This window comes from Malus sylvestris, chromosome 4 (assembly GCF_916048215.2).
Source record: "Malus sylvestris chromosome 4, drMalSylv7.2, whole genome shotgun sequence".
Taxonomy (NCBI): domain Eukaryota; kingdom Viridiplantae; phylum Streptophyta; class Magnoliopsida; order Rosales; family Rosaceae; genus Malus; species Malus sylvestris.
Window position 1 is genome coordinate 3,730,269 of NC_062263.1, and position 27,460 is coordinate 3,757,728.

The 27,460-nt window shown below is 35.9% G+C and overlaps 1 protein-coding gene and 1 long non-coding RNA gene across 3 annotated transcripts; both read right to left on the reverse strand.

Moving 5' to 3' along the window:
- Window positions 1-5,802: 5,802 nt before the first annotated feature.
- On the reverse strand, window positions 5,803-8,009 carry LOC126618438 (uncharacterized). Of its 2 annotated transcripts, none has more exons than XR_007621715.1 (4): window positions 7,721-8,009; window positions 7,188-7,303; window positions 6,645-6,740; window positions 5,803-5,945 (listed from the first exon to the last, which is right to left on the reverse strand). It is a non-coding gene; the product is annotated as an uncharacterized LOC126618438 (long non-coding RNA). The 2 variants fall into 2 exon arrangements; XR_007621714.1 differs by having other exon boundaries at window positions 6,641-6,740; window positions 7,721-8,007.
- Window positions 8,010-9,914: 1,905 nt separating this feature from the next.
- LOC126619698 (AP2/ERF and B3 domain-containing transcription repressor TEM1-like) lies at window positions 9,915-10,978 on the reverse strand. Its single transcript, XM_050288115.1, has one exon. It carries the CDS (start codon window positions 10,848-10,850, stop codon window positions 9,915-9,917), a length of 936 nt encoding a protein of 311 aa, XP_050144072.1. The 5' UTR covers window positions 10,851-10,978.
- Between the last annotated feature and the right edge of the window lie 16,482 nt (window positions 10,979-27,460).

Genomic DNA, 27,460 nt, shown 5'->3' on the forward strand with positions numbered 1-27,460 from the left:
CAGGTGTCGGCCAACATAGCTTGGATTCAGAGTTTTAGTGGACATCTCGAGTCAGGGTGTGTCAGAACTACAAACACAAGAGTATGGGCGAAATTTTGTCTTTAGGACATTGCATTTATGCAAGTCTCAATCTCCAAGTTTGTCAGTATTTATAACTTTATCTCTTGTTGTTTATATTAATCTCATACATAAGTGATGTGAATTTCTTTATAATTGTTATTATTGGAATTCTTGTGTTATTTTCATATTTCTTTAATATTCCTCAAACAATCTAAAGACCGAAATTTATTATGCAATATTAGAAAGTATATAGGGTTTTTGTGCGTCAGTGCGACAGTGGGTGATGGCTATGTTCGTCACTGGCATTGAGACTTTTCTTCGGCTTTTTCATTCCAAGTTCCAACTCACCTAACAAGATGGGTTGGAGGTGGAGATTAGTGATACGGATACGGAAAGGTTGCGATGTCCCAAATTTTTCCTCGTTGGTAAAGTGTTATCGCGGAAGGCGATAAGAGCTAACCTTGTGATGGCAGTCTTCAAAGACTTGTGGAGTTCTAAGGCAAACGTGGAGGCTATGGTGATAGGAGATAATCGTATTCTGCTTTGTTTTAATTTAGAGGCTGAAGTGCAGTGTGTGCTGCGAGGTAGTCCGTGGTACTTTAGCAAAACCCTATTGGTTTTAGCTGAGGTTAAGGGTTTTGATGTGCATGTGGAGGTTCCTATACGTGAGCAAGAGTTTTGGGTGTGAGTACATGGACTTCCACCGTCCCTTATGTTGAAGAGAATAGGGGAAGAACTTGGGGCAGCTAAGGGGGGATTAGTGTCGGTGGATTGCGACAAGGAAGGTATGTGCATTGGCCAGTTTATGCGCATTAAGGTGGGCATTGAGGTTTTCCAACCGCTATGAAGGGGAATGCAAGTAAAACTATCGGTTTCTGAGGGGGTGCTCTGATTGGTGTCCTACTACAGTATGAACGACTGTCGAAATACTGTTATTTGTGTGGTAAGATGGATCATAAAGGTGTGCATTGCCATCAATACCCTGTGGGCCATAACGATGAGGTTAAGTCGTCTTTAGGGTATGGTTGATGGCTGGGCAGGATGGTCTGGGATCCAATGATGGTACGCAGTGTAGTTTTGGTGAGATGGAAGAGGAAGACCATGGTTGGAAGGTTCAGGCGCCAAAGTTTGCGATGGAGTTTGCAGCAAAAGGGGATGCACCTCCGGCGGGGATGGATGCGGGGGAGGAGTTGGGCGTTGACCCACTGGATCCAAATATGGAAAAGGAAATTTTATTTGGACCCATCTAACCTATTTTTACACCCAACTTACTCTTTGCACCCATTTGATTTTTAATTAAACTTAAATTTACTACCTAAAATGTCATCTCAAACTCAATTCAATATGTAAATTTATCTGTACACCTATTTAATTTTTAACTTTTTTAATGATAGTAAATCATATTGGAGTGGTTCATCCTCAAGTTTCCTCAAGTCTCAAAGCTTAATTTTCTTCTCTTTCCCAAATTTCGCCATGAGATGGCCATTATGGTGGAATGCGATTGCAAAGACGGGTCACTTGTGACACATAGTATAGGAACAGAGCTTATAAGCTCCATATGAAAACTGTACCAAGTGATTGACTCAAAGCAACAACACCATTATAGGGGTTCACCTACAATGCACATTAATACAGCCTATGGCTGTCCTCTAACTACCTACCATTTCACCCATTGTCACATCTTGATAATGAAATTGCCCAGAAATTTGGGAGGAGGGAGGAGGGAAGAGATGGCAGCAGCAAAGAAAAACAATAGAAATATAATATAAAATGCATGAAATTTGACCCAAAGAAAAAGCAAATGGAATCGAAAGTCCTTGGAATGTTTGCAAGTCCTTTTAGTGTTTTTGGGTGTAGAGAGAGACCAGGAAAGTATTTGCAACAATTTGATGTTGCAGAAAGTTTAACAAACTATGCGGGATTGATGAAAAATAAATTGAAATCCAAATACTCATCTTCTAAACTCTAAAAAATTGAAATCAAACGAACAAAAAATCCATAAATCGAGTTATACTTTAGTTGGATGATTTAAAACTTCAAAATCACCATCCATCAATAAAAAAAATTTCTTTTTTTTCTTTTCTATAATAGCTATTAAGGTTTTAGCCGGAATGAAACTAGGATAAACAAGAAATGATGGTATGGTCTAATTATAATTTGGGTTTATTCATAAATTTGAGTTTTATTATTAATTTCATTTATACTTAATAGTAATTGTGTAATAGGGTAAAAAAGATAATTAACATTTAAAATTTAAGTTGAGTGTAGAAAGATGTTACATGTGTTTAAATAAAATTTTCGATATGAAAATTGAGAGAGCAATGGAGGAATATGGGGATGTTAGTGTGGGCGTGATTAATGGGGGGCCAGATTCTCAAATTAGATCACATTGTGATTTTTTGAATTCACCAATCACTTTTGGAGCGGGAAATCAGGTTGTGGGAAGACGGGCTTTGGATGTGGGGGGCGTGGCCCACTCTTGCTTTTGGGTGGACATTTCCCTATTCCTGACGAGCCCTCGCTTGAAATTGGGCCCATGACTATGTTGGGGTTCGATTCTTTTGGTCTAAATCCTTTTATTATGGGTCGGCCTCTGTGCCCTCGCAGTGGGTGTCCTCAAAAATGAATCTAGGCAGAGGAAAGTCTCTGTATTGCTAGGAAGCGGCAGCTCACACGGAGTTCCCAGAAGAATTTGGTTGTGGGATCTGCTAGCTCCAGACTCGCTTCCCCTGACCAGGGCCAGCCCTGAGGGTAGCCCAAGTAGGAGCCCGCCTAGGGCCCTCACTTCGAAGGGGCCTCCAAAAATTTTTTATATCATGTAAATAACACATAAATATAAAAAAAAGTAAGAAATATCATAATTCATTTGTTGGTGCAGTGGAAATGTTCGGCTTTCTTTTTCTTTGGGGTGTTGAGTTCAAAACACTGAGATGCCTTTTTTTAGTCATTAAATTTTTCTTGTGTTTCAAATTTACTGCCAATCCATCTGTCCAACTCCCAATTCATCTGGCCAAATGCATATAAAGTTATAAAACTCAAGTCCCTTTGCAATTTTTTTTCTTTCAACTTCCCAATCTCTCTATTTCTATTGAATTTTTAAATCAACTATCACATGGTCTTGAAGATTGTACTTTAAGGTAATCAAAACTTTGAATTTTTATTTTGATTTTCAATAATTTTTTATGGGTAAATTACATAGTAGCCCCTCAGGTTTGAGCTTTATTGCAATCTCATACAACATCTTTAAAACATTTCACTTTCATACCTCAAGTACTATTTTATTTCAATTTCATACAACCGTTAGATTTTCCATCCATGGATCTGTTAAATGCTGACGTGGCTGCCACATATATGACTCGTGGCTGCCAAATGTCTGCCACGTGGCAAATAAAATAATTTTTTAAATTTTTTTTAAAAAACCTGAAATTGGAAGAAGAAACAAAAAATGGTCCGAACCCAGAAGAAGAAGAAAGAGAAAGAGAAGAAGAAGAAGAAAGAAGAGGGAGGAGAAAGAAGAAGAAGAAGAAGAAAAAAAAAAGAAAAAAGAAAGGGGTTCGAACCCAGAAGAAGGAGGAAGAAGAAGAAAGAGGAGGAGGAGGAGGAGGAGGAAGAAGAAGAAGAAGAAGAAGAAAAAAAAAAAAAAAAGAGACCGAACCCAGAAAAAGGAGGAAGAAGAAGAAGAGAAGAAGAAAGAGGAGGAGGAGGGAGAAGAAGAAGAAGAAAAAAAAAAAAAGGTCCGAACCCAGAAGAAGAAGAAAAAGAAAGAGAAGAAGAAGAAGAAGAAAGAGAAGAAGAAGAAGAAAGAGAAAGAGAAGAAGAAGAAAGAGAAAATAAAATAAATAAAAAAAAGGACCGAACCCAGAAGAAGAATGAGGAAGAAGAAGAAGAGAAGAAGAAGAAGAAGAAGAAGAAAAAAAAGGTCCGAACCCAGAAGAAGAAGAAAGAGAAAGAGAAGAAGAAGAAGAAGAAAGAGAAAGAGAAAGATAAGAAGAAGAAAGAGAAAAAAAAAAAAAAGAAAGGGACCGAACCCAGAAGAAGGAGGAAGAAGAAGAAGAGAAGAAGAAAAAAAAAAAAAAAAAAAAAAAAAAAAGGTCCGAACCCAGAAGAAGAAGAAAGAGAGAGAAGAAGAAGAAGAAAGAGAAAAAAACAAAGTGGCAGATATGTTTTTTTTTTTTTTTAAATAAAAAATTATTTTATTTGCCACGTGGCAGACATTTGGCAGCCACGTGTCATATATGTGGCAGCCACGTCAGCATTTAACAGATCCATGGATGGAAAATCTAGCAGTTGTATGAAATTGAAATAAAATAGTACTTGAGGTATGAAAGTGAAATGTTTTAAAGATGTTGTATGAGATTGCAATAGAGCTCAAACCTGAGGGGCTACTATGTAATTTACCCATTTTTTATTCAATGGAATTTTTTAGTATTCGACTCGTTAGTGTGATGTTGATTTTACGAAAAAAGCACAAGAGAAACAATTGGTGTTGTTGAATTTATTATACTCATCAATCAAGTTTTATTGTTCTTCACTCCCTTGATCATCAAGTTTTATCGTTCTTCACTCTCAATCTTAGGCTCTTGACTACAAACATTTAATACATTTATGTCTAAAAACATAAGCCGTGTAATGTTTGTGTATTTATCTTTTTTTATATTAATTTTTAATGATATTGGATGTGGAGATAGAATTTTTATGTATTTAGCGAATTCTTTTTTATACATATCAATGTATAGAGAACCGGAAATCAAAGAATTTTAGGGCCTCATTTCGAAAACTCGCCTAGGGCCTCCAAATTCTCAGGACCGGCCCTATTAAAGTGCTACTCATAACATGTTGAATAATACTGTGCATTGTTAATTACTCATTATTGTTAGCAAGCTTTAGTTATATAAAAAATATTTATGTGTTTACTCCTAAAATCTCCTTAGCCTTGGAAGTAGGTCTAATGATTGATTGTGTGAGCAAACCACTACTAGGTATTGGTAGTATACATGTTGGATGAGATTGCGCCTAAATCGATATTGACTTCTAATTGAGTGTGGTTGTGCATCGGGTAGAAAATTAGCTACATTTGGTTCTTTTAATAAGGATTCAGCGATAAAAGGACTAAAACAATTTCTTATCTAAGGAATTAATCCATGAAAACAAGAACGGAATTGCCTAGTCGTTATTACAACGAACCTCAAGAAAAATAATTGAGAAATCTGAAATCTATGTGGGGAATATAATACTAATGTACTTATGCCGTAATATGTGTATAATTATTAATACTTCTTCTTATGCTTATGAGTCATAAGACATCAACAATACTAATCCACTTGTATAATGACATATGACGTATGTATTTGCGTTTCGGCCATCACTACAACAAAAATGACCACTGCACACAATAAATTATTTGTGCCCTTTGAGGCCAAAAAGCACCAACAATTGTGCTGATAGACCAATAGCAACAGTGCAACTACTATCTTTATGTCTGTGCCCTCTATGGGCATCACCATTTATCAAAAGGCATAATAGGGGTGTTTGTGCCAAAGAGGCAAGCACAAATAATGGCCCATTTGTGCCCCTGTTCTGACAACTTTGTCAAATCAGCTTTTCCATCCATGTTGGCACTTATATTGTAACTGTGCCAACATGAACTAATTAATAAAAAAAAATCAAAATTTGAAAAATTGAAACTAAATCGAGGAAATGCAAAAATTTAAATTTTCATGAATTGAAGAAAACCTACAACCATGAAACCAACTTTCACTTTCTGAATCTCACAAACATATATTGTAGTGTTACATATTCTCTCTAATACAAACAAAAAACTTGAAAGCAAACAATTTTGTACAGATGCATCTTCCCAGCAGGCCTTGCACCTTATCAAATTTTTGCTGCTCCATAAACGAATTAATCAGATGACATGCAGTATATGGACTCTCACAGAAGTCATGAATAACAAATGCAAAGATAAAGAAAAGCCACACACTTTACAAAAGCAAAGAAAATGAAGGGATAAAGAAAGTAAGAAGGGATTATCTTTGTGGGAGGACTCTTATTTGCTTCAAGGGTCTTTCCACCACTTGCTTTAAGATGATTCTTATATAACAACTCCACCCTCTAGAACAACCAACAATGGATGCCGAAAGTATACCAATATTCCTCATCAAAAATAAGTTCACAAGTATTAAAAATAAGTCCACCCTCCATAACAACCGACTGTGCATTACTACATTGTTCAGACTCATCACACTCTGCATAAGGTTACATGGCTAATTGCTCAAGGTTCAGATTTGGTGCAGAAATATTATCATCTTCATTTTGATTCCAGTATTCAAACACAAAGACCAGGGTACATTTTGTAACAAACCATAGAAATTGACCAAATGGAATTAATGCTATTAACAGCGACCATGGCTAAAAATTGTTGAAGACCAACTGACATAATCTCTAGCTTGATGTCAGTGAGAAAAGACTCACTCAGCTAACATACACTACAATATTCATCAGAAGCCAACACAAATATAGTCGAATTCAAAACACAATCAGTCCAAAATTACACCTACAAAGAGTTAATTAAAATCAGTACCTACAAGTTCCAGATTTGCCATCTCAAAGATTCATATTCCTCACTTCGGGTTGTAAAAGTAACTTTTGGGTTGGAGATAATACATTCAGCTCATGGTCACCTGAATCAAAGAAATATACAAGTATGCATATTATTTATGGTCAAAGTGAGTTGCTTATTTTAATAATATTTGTTTAAGTTAGCATAGACAATATAACGATATTGCATTTTCCATGATGAAACTTGTACTAACATGATTAAACATTAGCACCTTAAGAACTTCACATTTGAATACATTTTTTTGTATTTCACTTCTGGTTTCATCTCTACCTAGATTCAATTACTAAATCCTCTTCTTTCAATGCTGCCACACCATAAAAGAAAAGTAAAAAACGAATAAATACTTATTGGGGGAGGGGTGGAATCAAGACAACTCCTAATAAATCAATACAAAAAACTTACGCTTTTCCAAAAATTGAAGATCCAAAACCCTAAAATTCTAAGCAACATGGCTCCGTAAATATAATAATAGATATGAAATTCTTCCATACAAATACAGAATACGAACCGGCAATGGGGGCGTGACAAGGGCAGGGCCTTTGAGGTTGCGGAGACAGAGAGAACAAGGCCCTAAACCGCTCCAATATGAGTTGGATCGGGTCGACCAAACCAGTCACCGAGAAACTTCACAGTATGAATTAACCAAAAATCCATCATATTCATATCCAAAATTGCATGTAGTGGGCAAGTATGAAAAAAAAATGTAAAATAAATTCAAAAACCAAATCCATAAGCAACGAGGCGAGATACAAAATATATATGTCAGATCTCATATGATATAAACTCGAAACAAAAAAACACGAACTCAAATATGATGCATGGGTGGTGTTGGTGTTTTTCAAAGAAAAAAAACAAAGGAAAAACCCATATATGAGAGGAGTGAGAGAGAGAGAGGTATAGAGAGACCCTAATCCAAAATCCCTAATTCAGAGACTGTTTTCAAAAGCCCTAATTCAGAACCCATATTCAAAATTACTAACCGAATTCAAAATAAAACAATATCCATGAACTTTGGTTGAGTTTATTGCATGATATTCTTACCTTGTGGAGTGAAGAGGAGTGAGGACTAAGACCGAGAACTCGATTCGGGCGAGGTGGTGTGGACAGTGGGTGGAATCGCGATTCAGGGGACGAATTCACGAAGTGAAGACTGAGGATTGAAGACCGGTGTGGGTGGAGTAACGATTCAGGCGACGAATGGGTGATCCCACTGATGTGGGAGGACAGAAAAAGACGGAGGGCTCGATTTGGATTTGGGCGGAGGAGGCGAATCGGGTGAGAGAGACAGTGAGGGTGAGGTGAGGTGAGGGTGAGGTTACTAGGGTTAAGTATAAAACAACTATTTGAGATTTAAATCTCAACCAATCCGACGATCCACATAATTTTAAAATTAAATACATATAATATATATGTGTGAGACCAAAGTAATCCATTTGGTAAAGAGAGAAACGGGTGGAAAAGAGAAGTGTGTGGGAGTGTGGATGGGTTAAGGGGGGAGAGAGAGTGTGTGGTGGGTGGGTTAAGGGAGGGAGGGAGGGAGAGAGAGAGAGAGAGGGGTGTGGATTGGTTAAGGGTGTTGGTGGGTTAAAGAGAGGGAGAGAAAGTAAGGTGTGAGTCATAAGTCTTCCAAAAAAATAATATAAAAAAATAATTGTGTCTTTTGAAGTAATATATAGACACAAATAATATATTTGAATCCATTGTTTTGAAAAAGTTGAGAGAGAAAATTATTTGTGCCAACTTTGTAGAGAATGGGCACATTAGTTGGTGCCCTTATAGAAAAGGAAACAAATACAATTTTTTGTGTGTAAAATTTGTTCTATACCCACAAAATAAATAATTGTGTCCTCAATTTTGTATCCATAGGCCATTTTTGTTGTAGTGCATACTAGAAAATTTCTCAAAGAGTAAGGGTCTAGCGTCTAGGCTGGCCTAGACAATTTTTTTTAATTATATTTATTATATAACATATAAATAAATATCTATTCATCTTAAACAACACTGAACAAAAAAAAATGGTTATGATGCAATCAGATTTTGTTTTTTAACATCGATGTCATGTTTCCCTAAAGCATTTATGCAATGATGTTAAGTATCTCTGGCGTACCTAAAGTCACGAGAAGTGATAGCAAGTACGTTAGAGTAGCTATTGATTTAGATTGGTAAGTTATCCTGTCAAATTACTTGCGTGAAAAAGAAAGGATTTTTTCTCCTTTGTAAGGAGTCATTCATCCTTTAATGATTATGTAGCATTATTTTTCTTCTCAAATCAAAATCATTTATTTTATTTATCATCATTTAAAGGTCTTCTTAAAAAAATTTACTAATTTGTCAACCGTTCAATCGTACGATCTTTAGCCACTCATTCAAGGATGTTACTTGTTATCATAATTGTCGATTTATTTGATAGTACATATGAATGCTTAAATGGTCTCCAAATCTATGAATTTTTATGGAGATGATCTTTCAACAAGCTAAAGAAAATGATTGGTTCCAATTATGACGTTTGTACAATAAAATGATGTCAAGTTTATGTTGAAAAAGGAATGCCTCCTTAGAATATTGTCTTATGTTACAGATGAAGTTTTTGAATTCAGCAATAGATTTACACTAAGAGATCATTTGGGCTAATCCACATACTAGGTCAGCCATATAATAATTTGGTGCGGAAATCGCCATTCACAAGAGTCAAACAAAAAAAACTCAGTAATAAATGAAAAACAAATATCACTAGACCTAGTAGGTGGCTTGTCAAGGCTGAAGTTTGAATCATTGTTTTTTGTATTTGCTCAAATTCTTTTTAGTAATTTTATTTTTTTAAAGGAGAAAAGAATGCAAGTAGTGGGAGATGAAAGAAATCTACAAACAAATAAAGAAAGAAATTTACAATAATTCTATTTAAACAAACAGATATTATCATATTTTTTGCACACTCTCTAATTAATACAAATGAACTCAACTATTCACTTACATTAAAGATTTTGTGAGTAAGTACAGTTTTGTGTGTTTATATAACGTTCCCCTTAAATTTACAAAACGATGGCCAAGTCTTTTGGATACAGAACGATGGGATTAGGATATTCTCTTTATAAGTATTCTAATTGCAATCATGGATTAGGAATGTCATATAATTATTCTAATTGCACGCATGCAAAAGAAGGCTCTCTCTTTATCAAGCAAAAAGAAAAAGAAAATAAAAGGTTGACTTTTAAACTAGCTCCATGCCTCCAACACGCTATTCTCTATAATGCACATGTTTCCCTGATAAGTTAACTCCGAACAGCCTCACCACTCCATCATCTTGAACCGTCGCTAAAGGGTCAGCAACCCTACCATGCATCTCCTCGATCCCCGAAACGTCGACTTTTCTAGGTCTACACTCAATGAACAGCTTCTTATCCTCCCCTACCGATCTCTCAAACCTCACAACATCACCAGCCCTCAGCTTCTTCTCCTTCACAAAACGAATCCACCCTTTGCTCAACACATAACTCTGACTACTACTCCAATAACAGTACCCAAACCTCCACACTGCCCCCAACTCATCCTCAAATTTCAACAACACCCCTTTACCAAACCCTACGCTCAGATGAACCTGAAAATGCTTCTCGGCATGTTGTTTTGGTATAACCATGCGGTTCAATCTCCCTACGTCGCTTGGTGTTGCCACTTTCTCGAAAAGCAACTCCCTCTCGCGACTACACGTGTCCATTAAATCAACGTAACACTTCGTACGCTTTCCACCATCATCAAGGCCTAGAGCACCACCATTGTACAACTTATGCTTGTACATCTCGAGCTCGTTGGCATAAGAATGTTTTCGAAGCATGTCAACGATTTCAGCCTTGGAATGGGATTCCAAGAAAAGAGCCTCGGTGACATCACGTCCGTAGGGTTTCATTTGGCTTCGACTGAAGTGTGTGATGGCATCAAGACCCCGGAACTTTAGCGAGGCAATGTTGTAGGTTTTAGCAGCTTCTTCTTCATCATTGAAGGTTCCCAACCATACACGATGACTCTTCTCATATATTTGAGCTCCCCACCTGCCATTTGACTGTGGCACTACTCCTTTGTACCTAGAAGAAGGCAACTTGTTTGAACTTGCACCGTTTGCTCCATTCATTGTTGAGTAGTCACTTGTGCTCGCATTCCAGCAACTCATCAAATCCATTGTGATTGGGAGGAAGAGGAAGACGAGAATTAAACTCTATTTCTAGAGTATGTTGATTCGTAGGAAGAGAAGAGCGAGAATCAAACTTTGTTTCCAGGGTAATGAGTTTGAGGAAGATGATGACGAGAATTGATAGCTAGGGTTTCTAGACTTGACAGATAAATGGTCACTAATGTTTTGGTAGTACTTCTTTCTCCATGATGAGTTTCTTGCACACCGACCTATTGGGAGGAGGATTGAACTTTGATTCTAGGGTATTTGGATTTGCATGAGAGGGTATGAGAATCAAACTCTGTTTCAGGTTGTTTTTGAATCATAAGAAGAATGAGACGAGAATTGAACTGTATAATTCTAGTGTATTTTCTGTTCCTAAGAGAGGAGGATGAGACACGTAGGCCCAATATTTGTTATTTCATAGAAGTATATGGTAGGAGTGTGTGATGTTCATATATATAGTTGTAGGATGGTACGTGTAATAAAAGTAAAAAGATTCAAAAAAAAATTTGCATTTCTATCAAGCTCTCCTGTTTATATATCTCCTGCTTATATATATATATATAGGAAATCTTTAAGAGAAGTGATTCTTATTTTTTTTTATAAAAATAGGGATTAGTTGTGAGGTTCATATTACATTGAACTTTAATGATCCAAATCGTCTATTTTTTAAGTTGCACCTCATAGATCATCATTGCAAAATATTAGCCAAATCGGAAATGTTTACGACATCTAATTGAGTTCAAAGAAATTAACAAATACTTTATTATATAAGAAACAATGAAATTTTATCTTGATAATTAAATAGGTAAATGGTTTCGGATGTAATTGAATTTTTGCTAGGATGATCTATGAATCGAGATTTACAAAATAAACGGTTCGGATCGTTGAAGTTCGATATGGAGTGAGTTCCACACCTAATCCCCATTTAAAAAAAAATCCCATTGCGTCTATACATACATACATATATATATATATATATAGGGGTGTGATATTCACATATTCTATTTTACTTCTCACATACCTTTTTAATTTTCAACTATCGAATTAAATGATTGAAGAAAATCAACAGACATAAATTATCAAGAAGTATATGAAAAATAAAAACCCCTATATATATTACCTGATGCCATCTCATGGTGCTAGAAGGTTCCTTCTTCTCATGTCCCCATAATAATTAATATTCTTGTCTGTTTGTTTGTTTTTTTTTTTTTTTTTGAAAAGCAATATTCTTGTCTGTTAAATGTGGGATAGGGTGGTTGGAATCTGGGAGGCTGGACCTGGACGTGTCCTCCATGCATGCGTGGCATGTTCTGATTGGTTTCTGCATGTTGTGATAGTCACAAAATATATCAAATGCTCAACACTTTGGCTTTGGCACATTATTCCAATTTCGCGTTCACGTCTGCTTCTTTTGACTGCCCATGCACATGGAAAGTGAAAAATGCTTGGCCATATAGAGGAACTAAATATTTAACTTCATGTAGAGGACTTACTATATATATGTATGTATGGCTTTGCTTTGGCACATCACTTTTGCTTTGTTTTACTTGGCGGAATTACTATTCAACTTTACCAAAATGTTGATGAATTCTTCCTGTTTAAATAAACTAATTTTCATGTACGCGCGTGAGACTTACTATATATATGTGCATGACTTTGCTTTGGCCCATCACTTTTGAATCACGTCGTGCTAAATGCGATTTATATGTTTTAAACGTATTTGTATGTGTAAATTGACAAAAAGAAAGTCAAATATTTAAAGTAAAAGAATAATTATAGATCATGCTAGAAGAAATCCCTCATAAACCAATTATAACAGTTGAATTCACATAATAAAATCGGTCTTTATAGAATTTCCATTAAGAATAGAGAAAATAATAACTAATAAACAATTGATTGAATCACATTATTGCTAGCTCATTGTGAGGCTAAGTCCACCCCCTCTCCCTTAGTGTAGATAATATCGATAATATCGTTTGTTAAAAAAAAATCATTTGACAACTAATTTAATCATATTATTATCTGCGTACGAAATATCTTTTTTATAACCGGCATTTAATAAACAATTGCTTGAATCAAATTATTGGTAGCCCATTGTGAGGCTAAGTTCACCCCCTCAACCTTAGTGTAGATAATATCGTTTGTTAAAAAAAAATCAGTTGACAACTAATTTAATTACATTATTATCCGTGTGCGAAAGATTATTATTCGTGTTCGAAAAACTTTTTTTATAATTGGCATTACACGCCTCTTAAGATGTTTTGAATGTGTTTAAGAAATAATATTTAATAAACAACTAATTGAATTACATTATTGCTAGCCCATTGTGAGGCTAAGCCCACCCTCCTCCCCCTTAGTGTAGATAATATCATTTGTTAAAAAAAAAAAACATTTGACAACTAATGTAATCACATTATTATGTGCGAATAATCTTTTTTTATAACCAGCATTACACGTCTCTTAAGATGTTTTGAACGTGTAAAAAAAAACAATCATTTGACAACTAATTTAATCACATTATTATCCGTGTGTGAATGACCTTTTTTATAACTGGCATTACACGCCTCTTAAGACTTTTTGAACGTGTTTAAAAATAGAGAAATTGAATTACATTATTGCTAGCCTATTGTGAGATACTAATTATTATAAAATAAAAAATAAAATAAAAACACACACACACACAAAATTAATTATTAAAAAAATACTATTAAAATGACAAAAATGCCCCTGCCTTATTTGATGCATTATTCTGGGATGCCTTTGAAGTTTTTTTTTTTATTTTGGGGCATTTTTGTCCCCTTTTTTTTGTTGAAGCTTGGTGACACCAAAACACTATTCACTTTTTCTTCTCTCTTTATATATAACTAGCGTCCATGCACAGGCTCACATGTGTGCAAAAGATATTTTCTGAATCACGACGTGCTACGCACGACTTACATGTTTTAAATGTATATATATGTGTAAATTGACAAGGGGAAAGTCAAATATTTAAAGTAAATGAATAATCTTAAATCATGCTAGAAGATGTGACACCCCGTCCTGAAATATGGAATATTTTTACTCTTGATAGCGTGGAATGATGGTTATACCCTTGGCTGTTGAGTTGTGTTGGTGTAATTGAGCTTAGGATTTGGACCAATTCTTTTTCTTCCTAAGTATTTGGAACTTAAGATATTTGTTTGTTTTGGTTGGTTGCCCAAACCTGGACCACACACACACGCACACACTCACGTTTGACCTATCTTTCTCTTTCCCTCTCGGATTTTCTTCCATTTTCTGTACAATCGTACGGTCACTCCCTCAACTCATCTCATCACTCACGGATCAAAGTTGTGGAAGTTATTTTCATGCTCCTTGCAAGCCCAAGAGTCGAGCCATGCCCTTAGTTTGACATGAGGACTAGTAGAACCCGAGGACCCATAATCTCCGGTGGGGTGCTCTACTACTCCAACTTGATCATGGGTGTTTCATGGTGTTTCAAGGCTCGAGGAAGTCTTTAATAAACTTAATAGAGACCTAGGGGCGGTTTTAGAGTGGTTAGAATGTCGGAGCGCACAGGGTTGTTGAGTTTCAAGTTTGGCCGGTTGAATCGAGCTATTTTCCGACTGTTCTCGTCGGTGTTAGGACTCCAAAGTGGTAAGCTCATGTTCTCCTAGTAGAGAGCTTCATTTTGGTGAAAATTTCATGAAATTTGGCGTTGAAATGAGTGAGTTATTAAGCTTTGAAGTTTTTCCAGAAATCAGCGATAGCAGCGGTAGCCGGCGCGCGGACTTCGGCGAACCAACGAAGAATGAGAGGAATATTCTGTCAATTTTGACAGAATATGCTAATGGCGTCAAATAAGTTAAACAATATATTCCATTATTTAACGAAATATCTCTAACGGCATTAACTATTCCGTCAGCGTGCCAGGCACGTGCCTGCGTGTGGGCAGAGCGTGTGGTCGTGCCTTGGTAGGCGCGTGAGGGCCCATGGGAGCTTAGAAAATTTTACTAAAAATATGGGGATGTTCGTGGGATTGAGTAGGCCACGATGGTATATTCAAATACCCCAATTGAGCAACATATGAGAAGTTATTACCTAGTTTTGTATATGTGCTTAAAAATAACGTTTAAATAGTTGTTTCGCATATAGGTGAGACTTTTCCAGAGGACGAGCGCAGTCAAGCGAGACTCGGGGGCTACGACCCTTCCACATATCAGTGAGTGGGCTTTTGGTTTTTCAGTATATATATATGCTTGGTATTTTTCCTAGAAAATTGATTTAAATGATTCATATGTTTTGAAATACCATGCCAAATGGGATATATATGCTTGGTATTTTTCCCAGAAAATTGATTTAAAGGATTCCTATGTTTTGAAATGCTATGCCAAATGGGTTATACCTAGAATATGCATTTAGTAGTTGCACATATATTATTGTCGGTGTTGCAGATGCTCAGGTAAGTGTCAGGTGAGTTTATAGATTGTGGATGTGAGTTGCATGATTTTGTTGAGATGTATTTAGAGCTCATAAACCTACACCCCGGTACTAGTGCTCCCGCCCGTGGTTAGGACACTATCCTTCACGTGATGTTCACCTTCCGTACCATACGTTCACCTTAGATCCAAGTTAGGTGCACAGTCCTGTCGTACAGACTACTATAGGTGGTTCCGACTCGTAGGTGACCTGCGATCATTTGTACAGTCTTCACGTGATCGTAGCACTTGATCATATTTATTCACACCCAGTCCTGTCGTACATACCACTTTAGGTGGTTCCGACTCGTGTGCAAGCATACTTGTTGAGCTATTGGTTGAGCCGTACAGGTCACATTAGGTGACTTCGACTGGATGGATAAGCTATAGATTCAGCCGTATAGGTCAAGTTAGGTGACTTCGACTGACATATAATTTGCATTGATTATATCACATGGCTTACATATTTACTGTTGAGATACTTGACATGGCATATACTTGGCTTTCACTGCTTTCGAGTATGATTTCTATATACATATGTATTCTACTTTATGGGAAATTATACAGGTTTTATAGCGAGGGGTTATTACCTTTGATAATTGAAATGGTTTGAAAAGCTTTGTTTTTGCCCACTTACACTTTCTGTTTTGCGCCCCTCCAGGTTTTAGGTAGGAGTGCTTGTTGGTGGCATACGAGGAACTGACGGCGGTTCTGACAGATTATCACTAATGTAGGACCATCTCTGGTATTGTATAATTAGTATTGTCCTGCTGAACTGCACTTAGGTTACCTACACTCTGATTATGTGTAATCTCATCTCTAACACCTACATATTTGTGTAGTGTGAATTAGTTAGAGTGGTTTTATTTACTCGCATTTTTTTTTATATCCTTATCACTTCCGTACTGCGCACTTGGCTATTTCACCCTCACGTGACGGCCATCACGCCTTAATTTGGGTCAGGGTGTGTCAGAAGAAGCCCCTCATAAACCAATTAAAGCAGCTGAATTCATATAATAAAATCAGTCTCTATAAAATTTACACTAAGAATAGAGAAAATAATAACTAATAAACAATTTATTGAATCCCATTATTGCTAGCTCATTGTGAGGCTAAGCCCACCCCCTTCCTTAATGTAGATAATATCGATAACATCGTTTGTTACAAAAATCATTTGACAACTAATTTAATCACATTATTATCCGCGTGCGAAAGATCTTTTTTATAATCGGCATTTAATAAACAACTGCTTGAATCACATTATTACTAGCCCATTGTGAGGCTAAGCCCACCCCTTCCACCTTAGTATAGATAATATCGTTTGTTAAAAAAATTCAATTGACAACTAATTTAATCACATTATTATCCGTGTGCAAAAGATTATTATTCATGTGTGAAAGACTTTTTTTATAACCGGTATTACACACCTCTTAAGATGTTTTGAACGTGTTTAAAATAGATAAAATAATATTTAATAAACAATTAATTGAATTATATTATTGCTAGCCCATTGTGAGGCTAAGCCCACCCTCATCCCCCTTAGTGTAGATAATATCGTTTGTTAAAAAAAAACATTTGACAACTAATTTAATCACATTATTATGTGTGAATGATCTTTTTTATAACCGGCATTACACTCCTCTTAAGATGTTTTGAACGTGTAAAAAAAAATCATTTGATAACTAATTTAATCACATTACTATGTGCGAATGATCTTTTTTATAACCGGCATTACACTCCTCTTAAGATGTTTTGAACGTGTAAAAAAAAATCATTTGATAACTAATTTAATCATATTATTATTCGCGTGCAAATGACCTTTTTTATAACCGGCATTACATGCCTCTTAAGACTTTTTGAACGTGTTTAAAAATAGAGAAATTGAATAACATTATTACTAACCTATTATGAAGTACTAATTACTAAATAATAAAAAATAAAAAAAACACACACACACACACACAAATTAATTATTAAAAAAATACTATTAAAATGATGAAAATGCCCCTTCCTTATTTGATGCATTATTTTGGGATGCCTTTGAAGTTTTTTTGTTTTTGGGGGCATTTTTGTCTCCTTCTTTTTGTTGAAGCTTGGTGACACCAAAACACTATTCACCTTTTCTTCTCTCTTTATATATAACTAGCATCCATGCACGCGCTTACGTGTGTGCAAAAGATATTTTTTGAATCACGACGTGCGACACGCGACTTACACGTTTTAAATGTATATATATGTGTAAATTGACAAAAGGAAAGTCAAATATTTGAAGTAAATGGATAATCTTAGATCATGCTAGAAGAAACCCCTCATAAACCAATTAAAGTAGCTGAATTCACACAATAAAATCGGTCTCTATAGAATTTACATTAAGAATAGAGAAAATAATATTTAATAAACAATTAATTGAATCGCATTATTGCTAGCCTATTGTGAGGCTAAGCCCACCCCCTCCCCCTTAGTATAGATAATATCGTTTGTTAAAAAAAAAAATCATTTAACAACTAATTTAATCACATTATTATCTGCGTGCGAAAGTCTTTTTTTATAACCGGCATTACACACCTCTTATGTCACATTCCGGCCCGGGTCCCCATCACATCCCGAGCTCGACTTTACTGTAGCACGATATTGTCGGCTTTGGGCCCCAACCACGCTCTCATGGTTTTGTTTCTGGGAACTCACACGAAAAATCCCAGTAGGTCACCCATCATGGGATTGCTCTCGCACGAACTTGCTTAACTTCGGAGTTCCTACGAAATTCGAAGCTACTGAGCTCCCAAAAAGCCTCATTCTAGGTAGAGATGAGAATATACATATAAGGCTTAGAGGATCCATTCCCCTGGACGATGTGGGATACCACAATCCACACCCCTTAGGAGCCCAACGTCCTCGTCGGCACAATTTCGGCCAGGGATTGGCTCTGATACTAAATTGTCACATCCCGAGGATGACAAAATATCATTTTGCTCCTCATGTATGCATATGCCTTTATCGTGATCCCGCATCATCCAAGAGCACACTAAAACAGTTGCTAAAAATGTTTCAAAGTCCACGTTTCCACAACTCAAAGTTGTTTAGAATTCTTTTTGGGTAAGTCTAGTAAATTTGCAATAAGATTATATTTCAATGGTTCCTGCTAGCATTAATATGAAAGTGGCGCAAGCACTCGCCAAGTCGATCTATCATGAATTCCTCACACATTGAGCGAGAAATCATGTCGAGAAGATTAAAAGAACACTCAAGAATTTGAGGGTCAAAACAAGTTCATGAAATCTAGAGTACAAGATATCTATATTAAATAAGCAATTTCAATATCTATGTGGTCCTCCAGGACAGTTTGTCAACATTAGAAATGATATGGAGAGCAGACTAGTGATTCAAAATCAACCAAATTACCTTTAATATCGGGAGGTGAATATACATATAAGGCTTAGAAGATCTATTCCCCTGGGCGATGTGGGATGTTACATCTTAAGATGTTTTGAACATGTTTAAAATAGAGAAAATAATAATTAGGGTAAATATCAGTTTACTACTCTCAAGTTTTGTGGTTTTCAACATTTGGTACATGAAGTTTTTTTCGTCACAGAATCATACCTAAATGTTAATTTTTGGATAGTCTCATACATCCGTTAGTCAAACTATTAACTCTGCCGTTAACGGTTGATGTGACGTCTATGTGGACAATGACTGGATGTCACGGACTCACGTGTCATTAAGAGGTTCACATGGAAATCAAAAATTCAAAAAAAATATTATTTAAAGAAAAGTCATAAATAAATTAAAAAAAAAAAAAAAAAAAAAGCAAAACCAAGATCGTCTTCCCCAAATCCCCCCCTGCCCACCCTTCCATCAACACCCAGATTGTCTCCCCCAAATCCCCATGTGCCCACCTTCCCACCCATCTCTTACCTCTTCCTCCAGCACCCCTTCCTTCTCTTCTCTCTTTTACAACCTGCACCCCCTATTTCCCTTCTTTCTTTTGCAACCCGCACCAGGCCCTTCTTGATTTTTCCTTTTTTTTTCTCTCCGATGCATACATGAATTGGGAAGCAAAGGCACAAAAATATTTCTCCGGTGCTCCTTTCCATTACTGATTTTCGACTCTCCCGACACATCTCCCTCCCCTGAACCCTCTGTACCCAACCTACTCCATCTCTACCTTCTTGACCTCTTATCCCTTATCTTTCCCCATTATTCTGACCTTTGCAAAAACCCTAATCCCCAAAAAATTTCAATTTTCAAAAAAATTGAGCAAACCCATCATTAAAAACCCTAATCCCCAAAATATTTTCGACCCATTCGGCTTCGACTTCGATTTCTCACCATCGCGGCTGAACTCCAAACCAAATAGTGATGGCAGATTCAAACGATGTGGGGGTGCTCAGAAAGGTGGCGGCGTCATTGTGTTGGGTGTGCGACCCGTTTGGTGGAAAACTTGAAGAATTTAGTGGGTTTTGATTTGAGAATAAGTTGGGATTGAATCTGGGTGTTGGATTCAAAATTTGGTCATTTTTTGGGTGTTTGATGGTTTCAAAAATCCAAAACCCAAAAAGCAGAGTAGAGCACTATAGGGAAGGACAAAAACGACCACAGGTTGGGGGGTCGTGTTTTGGCGATAGATGGAGAAGTATGGGTCAGCGGAAGTTCCAAAAGCACAGTGAAGGAGCTAGTGCGAAGAAGCAACGGCGTCGTGGTTCGAGGTCGGTTTCTGGCAGTTGTAGTGAGCGGAGTGGGACCCGGAGGTGTTGCTCTGTTGGGGTTTTGGGATGAGGTGGGTGCAAGGAAGAGAATGAGGGTGGGGGTCGGGAAATGAGAGTGGTGGGGAGGGCGCTGGTGAGAAGGTTCTGGGAGAGGTCAAGGTGCTTGCGATTTTGACAAGGGGAAAGTGAGGAAGGGAGGTGGTTGCAGGTGATAGGGGTGGGAGGGTGGGCACGGGGGGATTTGGGAAAGACTATCTGGGTTTTGCTTTTTTTTTTTCTTTTTTTTTAAACTTTTCTTTAAATAATTATTTTTTTTGAAATTTTAATTTCCACGTGGAACGCTTAATGACACGTGGCGTCTAGTCATTGTCCACATAGACGCCACATCATTAGTTAACGGCAAGTTAATAGTTTGACTAACGGATGTATGAGACTGTTCCAAAATTAACACTTTAGGTATAACTTTGGGACGAAAAAAAATTTCATGTACCAAATGTTGAAAACCACAAAACTTGAAGGTAGTAAACTAATATTTACCCTAATATTTAATAAACAACTGATTGAATCACATTGTTGCTAACCCATTGTGAGGCTAAACCCACCTCCCTCCTCCTTAGTATAGATAATATCATTTGTTACAAAAGCAAAAAAAAAAAACATTATTATCCGCGTGTGAATGATCTTTTTTATAACCGGCATTACACGTCTCTTAAGATGTTTTGAACGTGTTTAAAAATAGATAAATTGAATCACATTATTGCTAGCTTATTGTGAGGTACTAATTAAAAAAACAAAAAAATAATTTAATTATTAAAAAAATACTATTAAAATGACGAAAATGCCCCTACCTTATTTGATGCATTATTTTGGGATGCATTTGAAGTTTTTTGTTTTGGGAGCTTTTATGTTCAATTTTTTTTGTTGAAGCTTGATGACACCAAAATACTATTCACCTTTTCTTCTCTCTTTATATATAAATAGATAGAAGATTCGTAGCTAGGTAACAAATTTTTTTTATTGCACTGTAGATCCATATGTGATGCAGCAACAAGTCTCCAAATCTGTGTACTGTATACAGTAAAAGTGACACTTCCAAATGAAAAGGCCAAATGGTGAACTTTAATATTTATTTTGGCAAGGAATATTTAGCTTAATTGGTTAAGAGGTTTTTGTATTTAAACACCGCATTTTATCTAAGTTCAACATATTTCTCTCTACACTTCATTAAACAATTTAAATTATAATTCTTTTTACAAGAATACACCACTATTTAAACTACCGTTGATCACTAATACATATCAAACTCAACGTAAACTCTGAACATTAATAAAAAAATAAAAATAAAACTATAATTATCCACAACATATGTCGCACAGGTTTCGACTTCATCTAAATAAATTTATGTTTATATCTGCTTAAATATCTTATGTATTATGAAAGGGACCATGGAATTCTTTCATAGAACTACTATTAATGTTCTATGAAAGTTCGAATATAGTGCCAAAACCTCAATAATATTTGAGCCTTATAGACTTGGAAATAGGTTAGATGATTGATTGTGTGAGCGAGCCACTATAAATGTTCTGATACCATGTATGAATTATAATCTTGTTAATTACATTCATAGCATAAAAGTTTATATATACAATCGTGTGTATTTGACGCACAAGTAAATATCTCTACAAATCAGGAATGCAATCAAAATCCGCTTACAATATTAATTCCTAAACTTTAAGAGATACGATTTCCTTTGGCAAGACCCCGTCTCTAACAGCAGCAGGTATTGGTAGTACACAAAAAATGATATTGACTTCTAATTGAGCGGTTGTGCATTGAGTGGGGAATTAGCTCAATTTGTTTCTTTTATATGCCTTAATCCAATAAAGGACTTAAAACAATTTCTTATCTAAGGAATAATTAAACCATGAAAAACAAGAACTCCTTTAATCTCCAATAGGAGGTTCCATGTATGATTCGAAACGAATAATGCATGTGACTTTAAAGATATGTTTTACTGAAAGGGTCATTCCATTCAAATCTTAGCAGAGATTTTTTAGATCTACAGTTTACAAGGAAACTTCTGCTACACTAAACATAAAAAAGTTTGGATTCTATTCTTAGTTTTATTTTTATCTCACGTTTAATATACACCCTAACGAATTGAAGAAACATGGAATGAGATAAATCCCCCCCCCGGCCTTAATGATGAACAAAATCAAGGCAGCGTCCTTGTCCCGCACAAGGTTATCACGTCCTGGGCTTGTCTTCTTTCGGTTTCACACTATGTCGATGGACTCCACATATGTAGCGCACAAATACCCTTTGTCCAGCTTGTGATCATGTTCTTCTTTTGACACATATTCTTTTAACATCACGTTCTTCTTGCCTAAAATCTAATGATGTTATCTTAAGGTTATTTATAAAGACAATGTTGGAAAATATTAGTATTTAGGTTTACTTTAATGTTTGGTTTTCTGGGCTTAGCCCGTTAGCATTAGGGTTTAGGGTTAGTTTATTATAAATAGAGTGTTTTGTTATTCATTAGAAATCAAGTCATTCACAATGTAGTCTCTAGGGTTTTTGTAGCCGTCTCGGCATTCTCAATTTGTTCAATAAAATTCCTATTATTTTGTAGTCTAGTTTGTTCCGCACTCTGATATTCAACTTGGTATCAGAGCAGGTTTGATCCTTTGGGATTTAATCTGTTCTTGATTAGTGTCAATTTGTTTGTATCAGTTTTGTTTGTCAGTTTACTGGGTATTAGTTTCGTCCGTCGTCTTCCGCTCATCCGTAGTCGAAGCCGTTCTTGTCACCACCACCGCACTGCAATATGTCCAGATAACCCGCACCACCATCTCCGCTGCTACCACCTGTTCACGGTACCCGCACCGACTCCTACCAGTCGGATCTGTCACAACCCAATGAAGTCCCCTTCTGCAAGTTGACTTTGCACTAGAAGTTTTGAAGCTTGCTGCAATTGGTTTTGCAAGCCTTGTTTGCTGCAATCGGTTTCGCCCAGAAGAAAAGAGAAGAAAGAAAGAAATATGGTATATTTGGTTGAATTTTTTGTTTGTTTGTTCGGCATCAGAATCGGCATTGGCATTAGCACTGGAATTTGTTGAATTGCATCCACCCGCTTCTTCAACGTTTGAAGAAGATGCCCGCGAGGATTGGAGTTGGTAGTATGGAAATTGCTTACTCGTTTGTTCGTTCGTTTGTTTGCTCGTTTGTTCGTTCGTTTGTTTGCTCGCTTGTTCGCTTTGTCTTGTCTTGTCCGCCTAATGGAGCTTGCATCCACATCTGCTTGTTTGCAAACTCATGTTGTATACCGCCATGAGTTTGACGGGGGGTGTTGGAAAATATTAGTATTTAGGTTTACTTTAATGTTTGGTTTTCTGGGCTTAGCCCGTTAGCATTAGGGTTTAGGGTTAGTTTATTATAAATAGAGTGTTTTGTTATTCATTAGAAATCAAGTCATTCACAATGTAGTCTCTAGGGTTTTTGTAGCCGTCTCGGCATTCTCAATTTGTTCAATAAAATTCCTATTATTTTGTAGTCTAGTTTGTTCCGCACTCTGATATTCAACTGACAAGTGTCGAAAGAAGAACGTGGTCATAAGCTAGGCATAGAGTATTTTGACACAACACATCTAAACTCGTGTCGATGTAGCGCGAAGCTAGAAATCGTCAGGAGGAGGGGCGAAACTTAAAAGGGTAAAATATCTCAAAAATGTAGACAACCAAATTGGAGTAGACAATATTAACGCCGTTCATAATTTATCAATACAAACCAAGGTTTTAAAAGACACTAGACACTAGCAGGACGGCGGGCTGGAACCTAGTCTACGCTTAAACGGATTTACGTAAATTTATTATGTATCATATAAATAAGTACATATTGCACTTAATAAATGTACTATAATCTATAAATAAACATTGAACCATACTTATGTTTAAAAAAAAAAAAAGGATAACAGAATGTTTACACGTTATTTGGGAGTTTTTTATTTATTAACAAACAATATTATTATAAGGGAGAATTAGCTAAACTTCACACTGGGTTAGCCATAATAAAATGGTTTATATTCGTTTTTTACGATAATCAAACCTAAGACCTACTATTTGGGAGTTTTAGGTAAATATTTTTATGTGGAATACAATTGAGAAAGAGGAAGATGGTGGAATAGAGAAAATGATGAGGAAATTAAAACGTTAAAAAAAAAGATAATACAAACAAAAAGTCAGCAAAATAGAATATGGTGGAGTTAAAACCGAAATGTGGCGGGCCCAAATTAAAAAGGAAAAGAGGGGATACGAGTGATGACTGGTCCCCATTTAAATAATTTATTTTTTCTTTAACTCAATAACAGAACGACGTCGTCCCACTAAAGGAAGGATTTTTTAATTTTTTTCAAGCAGGACCAAAACCCCTTCGCTTTATGGCCTGGTTTTTTTTTAAAAAGAATTAGAACCCTGCGCGCAACAACAGGGAAAACCCAGAAACAGACAGCATTTCATCATTTCCGGCGGGACCAAAGGGGTGAAACCATCGCTACAAGGCTAGATTTCCGGCGAGGGGAGGGGCGGATGCCCCTCCTTGCGCCTCTGTAGCTTCGCCCTTGTAGCTAATGGCAGAGCCAGAAATTTTTTTATGGGTGGGCTAGCTAAAAAAAATTACCCTAAAATCAAATGATATTTTTTTTTTGCTACATACATATTGTATGCAAAAATTTAAGTTTAACTTATGTATTTGTATACTTAAAATTTACTTGGTATGAACTCAACAAGCTTCGCATTTGCAAACCACAAAAATTACAATGAATCATCAAATTTACATATATATTTATATGCAAACACAATAAGAAGATAAAAAACTTGACATCTCAATTACAATCACACAACTAGCACAAATCAAAACAATGAAAGTAGATGTAAAGGCAATCTTAAAAAAATGGGAGTTTTAACGAAAAACGTGCGGTACTGTTCACTTTAACGAAAAACAATATTTTTATACTAAAAAGTCAAACCTGATACTATTCACTTTACCTTTTATTTTGTCCTTATCGTTAAAAAGTTTGCAAGCCCTTTTAATTAATTTTCCTTAAAAAAACATTGATTGAAACTAATATAAAGTCCGCTGAATCAAAGTAAAATAATCTTAAACAAAATGGCATCACAATTTCCATGATAAGTTTTATATTTCTAGTTGTGCTAAATACTCAATAATTCTTCTTCCAGTTTTTTTTTTTTGTCTATTATATTAGACTATGCACTAAAATATATATACACTAGAAATTAAGCCCGCGCATTGCTGCAGGAACCAGCTGTTTCAAACGTAATCAGATGAATAAAACACATTTAAGTTGAATAAATTCAACACCATTATGAACAAACAAAGGGATACGTGAGTGAACTGAACGTCTTTGATTAGAAATAGATGGTTTCCAAAGGCAAAGAAGGTTTGTTTCCATACGAAACAGAAGTAAGCTGTAGTTTACACATATTTTGCCCTTGCAGTTAAGACGGCAAAACATATGCCCTGCAGCCTATATACATCACTTGTGCAACATATGCCTTACACTAGAAAAACATCAAAAATCAAATACAAATTTGTAAATCGTGGACGGATTTTGTTTTACATTTTTATAATCAAATCAAGTGGCAGTGTAGCACATAAAATTACAAACTTGAAGCAACTAGAGAAAGCAGAAATTAAGATGTAGAGATATCCTTAAACTTGCAACTTACTGTATGGAAGCTAACCGTAGAGGTTTATGAAGCAAACTGCGGCATGAGTTGCAATCAATTGAACAAAAACATAGTAGTTTAACTTCATAGTAAAAACCGTAGGCAAATGAAGAACAATGTTCTCTTTCATAACGAAAAATTTATCTTAACCACTATCTTCATTAGCCAAATCATTTCACAAATCCAAAAACACATAATTATATCTTGAACAATGCCAATTAATGATTTCCCATTTACTTAAGCCCACCATCAAAGCCATTGAACTGATGAAAAAGCGAAAAAAAGAGAAACAACAATTAAGCAATTAAATGGAGTATTACTTGATAGAGCTGGAAAATTACCCAGTTCTTCGGAGAGAGGATCAAGAGTGACTGATGAGAGTGCAGAGAAATGAACGATTGAGAAATTCTAAGTTCAAAGTTGGGGCTTCCACTTTCCAATTGGGGGAGAAATAACAGAGAAAACACAGAGAGAACCAATCCACCAAAAATATTAATCAAATGGGTTTCTTCTAATTCAAAATTTGGACCACCCAAATTATTTAGATAAAATTCACAAATTATATTATCAAGTAGTTGAGACTTTACCAAAGCAGCAAGGCAACGGTTGCAAAATTCACAGTCAAAAGCTTTCACTTTGTTTCAATTTGCAAAATACCAAAAAGACATTCACGATCAAGGAAAGAAAACACATTTCATTAAAGAATGCACTTTAGACATTATTAAATTGTCAACCGAGCGAAATGTATAAAACTATACATATTTACACAGCCAAACTCAATACTTTTGATGTAGAAGGTCGGCTACTTGGTCCTGCTCGTGTAGTAGGACCTACTCGCCATCGCATTTCGAATTAGGGTTATGGCGAAGAGCTTCGGATCCATGATTTCAGGTTTAGGGTTTTTGGAGTTGGGCGAGAAGAACCAGAGAAATGAAAATGAAGGGGGGCTTTTCGAGGAATGGAGAGAAGAAGAGAAGCAGCTGAGACCGAGAAGTGAGCTTCCCTCATGTCTTTCTTGGTATAGATACTCATATTGTGCTTAATTAGCATCACACATAATTATATTAAGGTTCTAATCATGTTAGACCTAAGCCATGTAGCATATGCATTCAACTCAAGACAGTAACATTACAGGCCAAATTAATTGATATTATCAAGAAGTTGAGACTTTACCAAAGCAGCAAGGCAACGGTTACAAAATTCAAAGTCAAAAGCTTTCACTTTGTTTTGATCTGCAAAATACGAAAAAGACATTCACGATCGAGGAAAGAAAACACATTCCATTAAAGAATGCACTTCAGCCATTATCAAATTGTCAACCAGGCAAAACGTATAAAACTATACACATTCACATAGCCAAACTGTAAACTTTTTATCAGCAAAAAAAGACAGCGATTTATCTAACAATAAACATAAAATTAATTCGAATTGATTCGACAGTTTTTAAAGATTGAAAAACTGAACCAACAGACATTTGTTTGAATATCAAACTCATTGTGTCATCTTATTTTACTTGTATACATAAGCTACCAACGCAATCACTCTACTACCACATGTGGTAAGCTATTAATAGCAGAGGAAAATAAAAAAATTACAGAACAAACTCGCAACCAAAAAGAGTTACGCTCTGAAATAAGAGCCTAACCATCAAACCATCCGATAACAAACGATGAATCAAAGTGATTTTCTATCAAACAACTAAA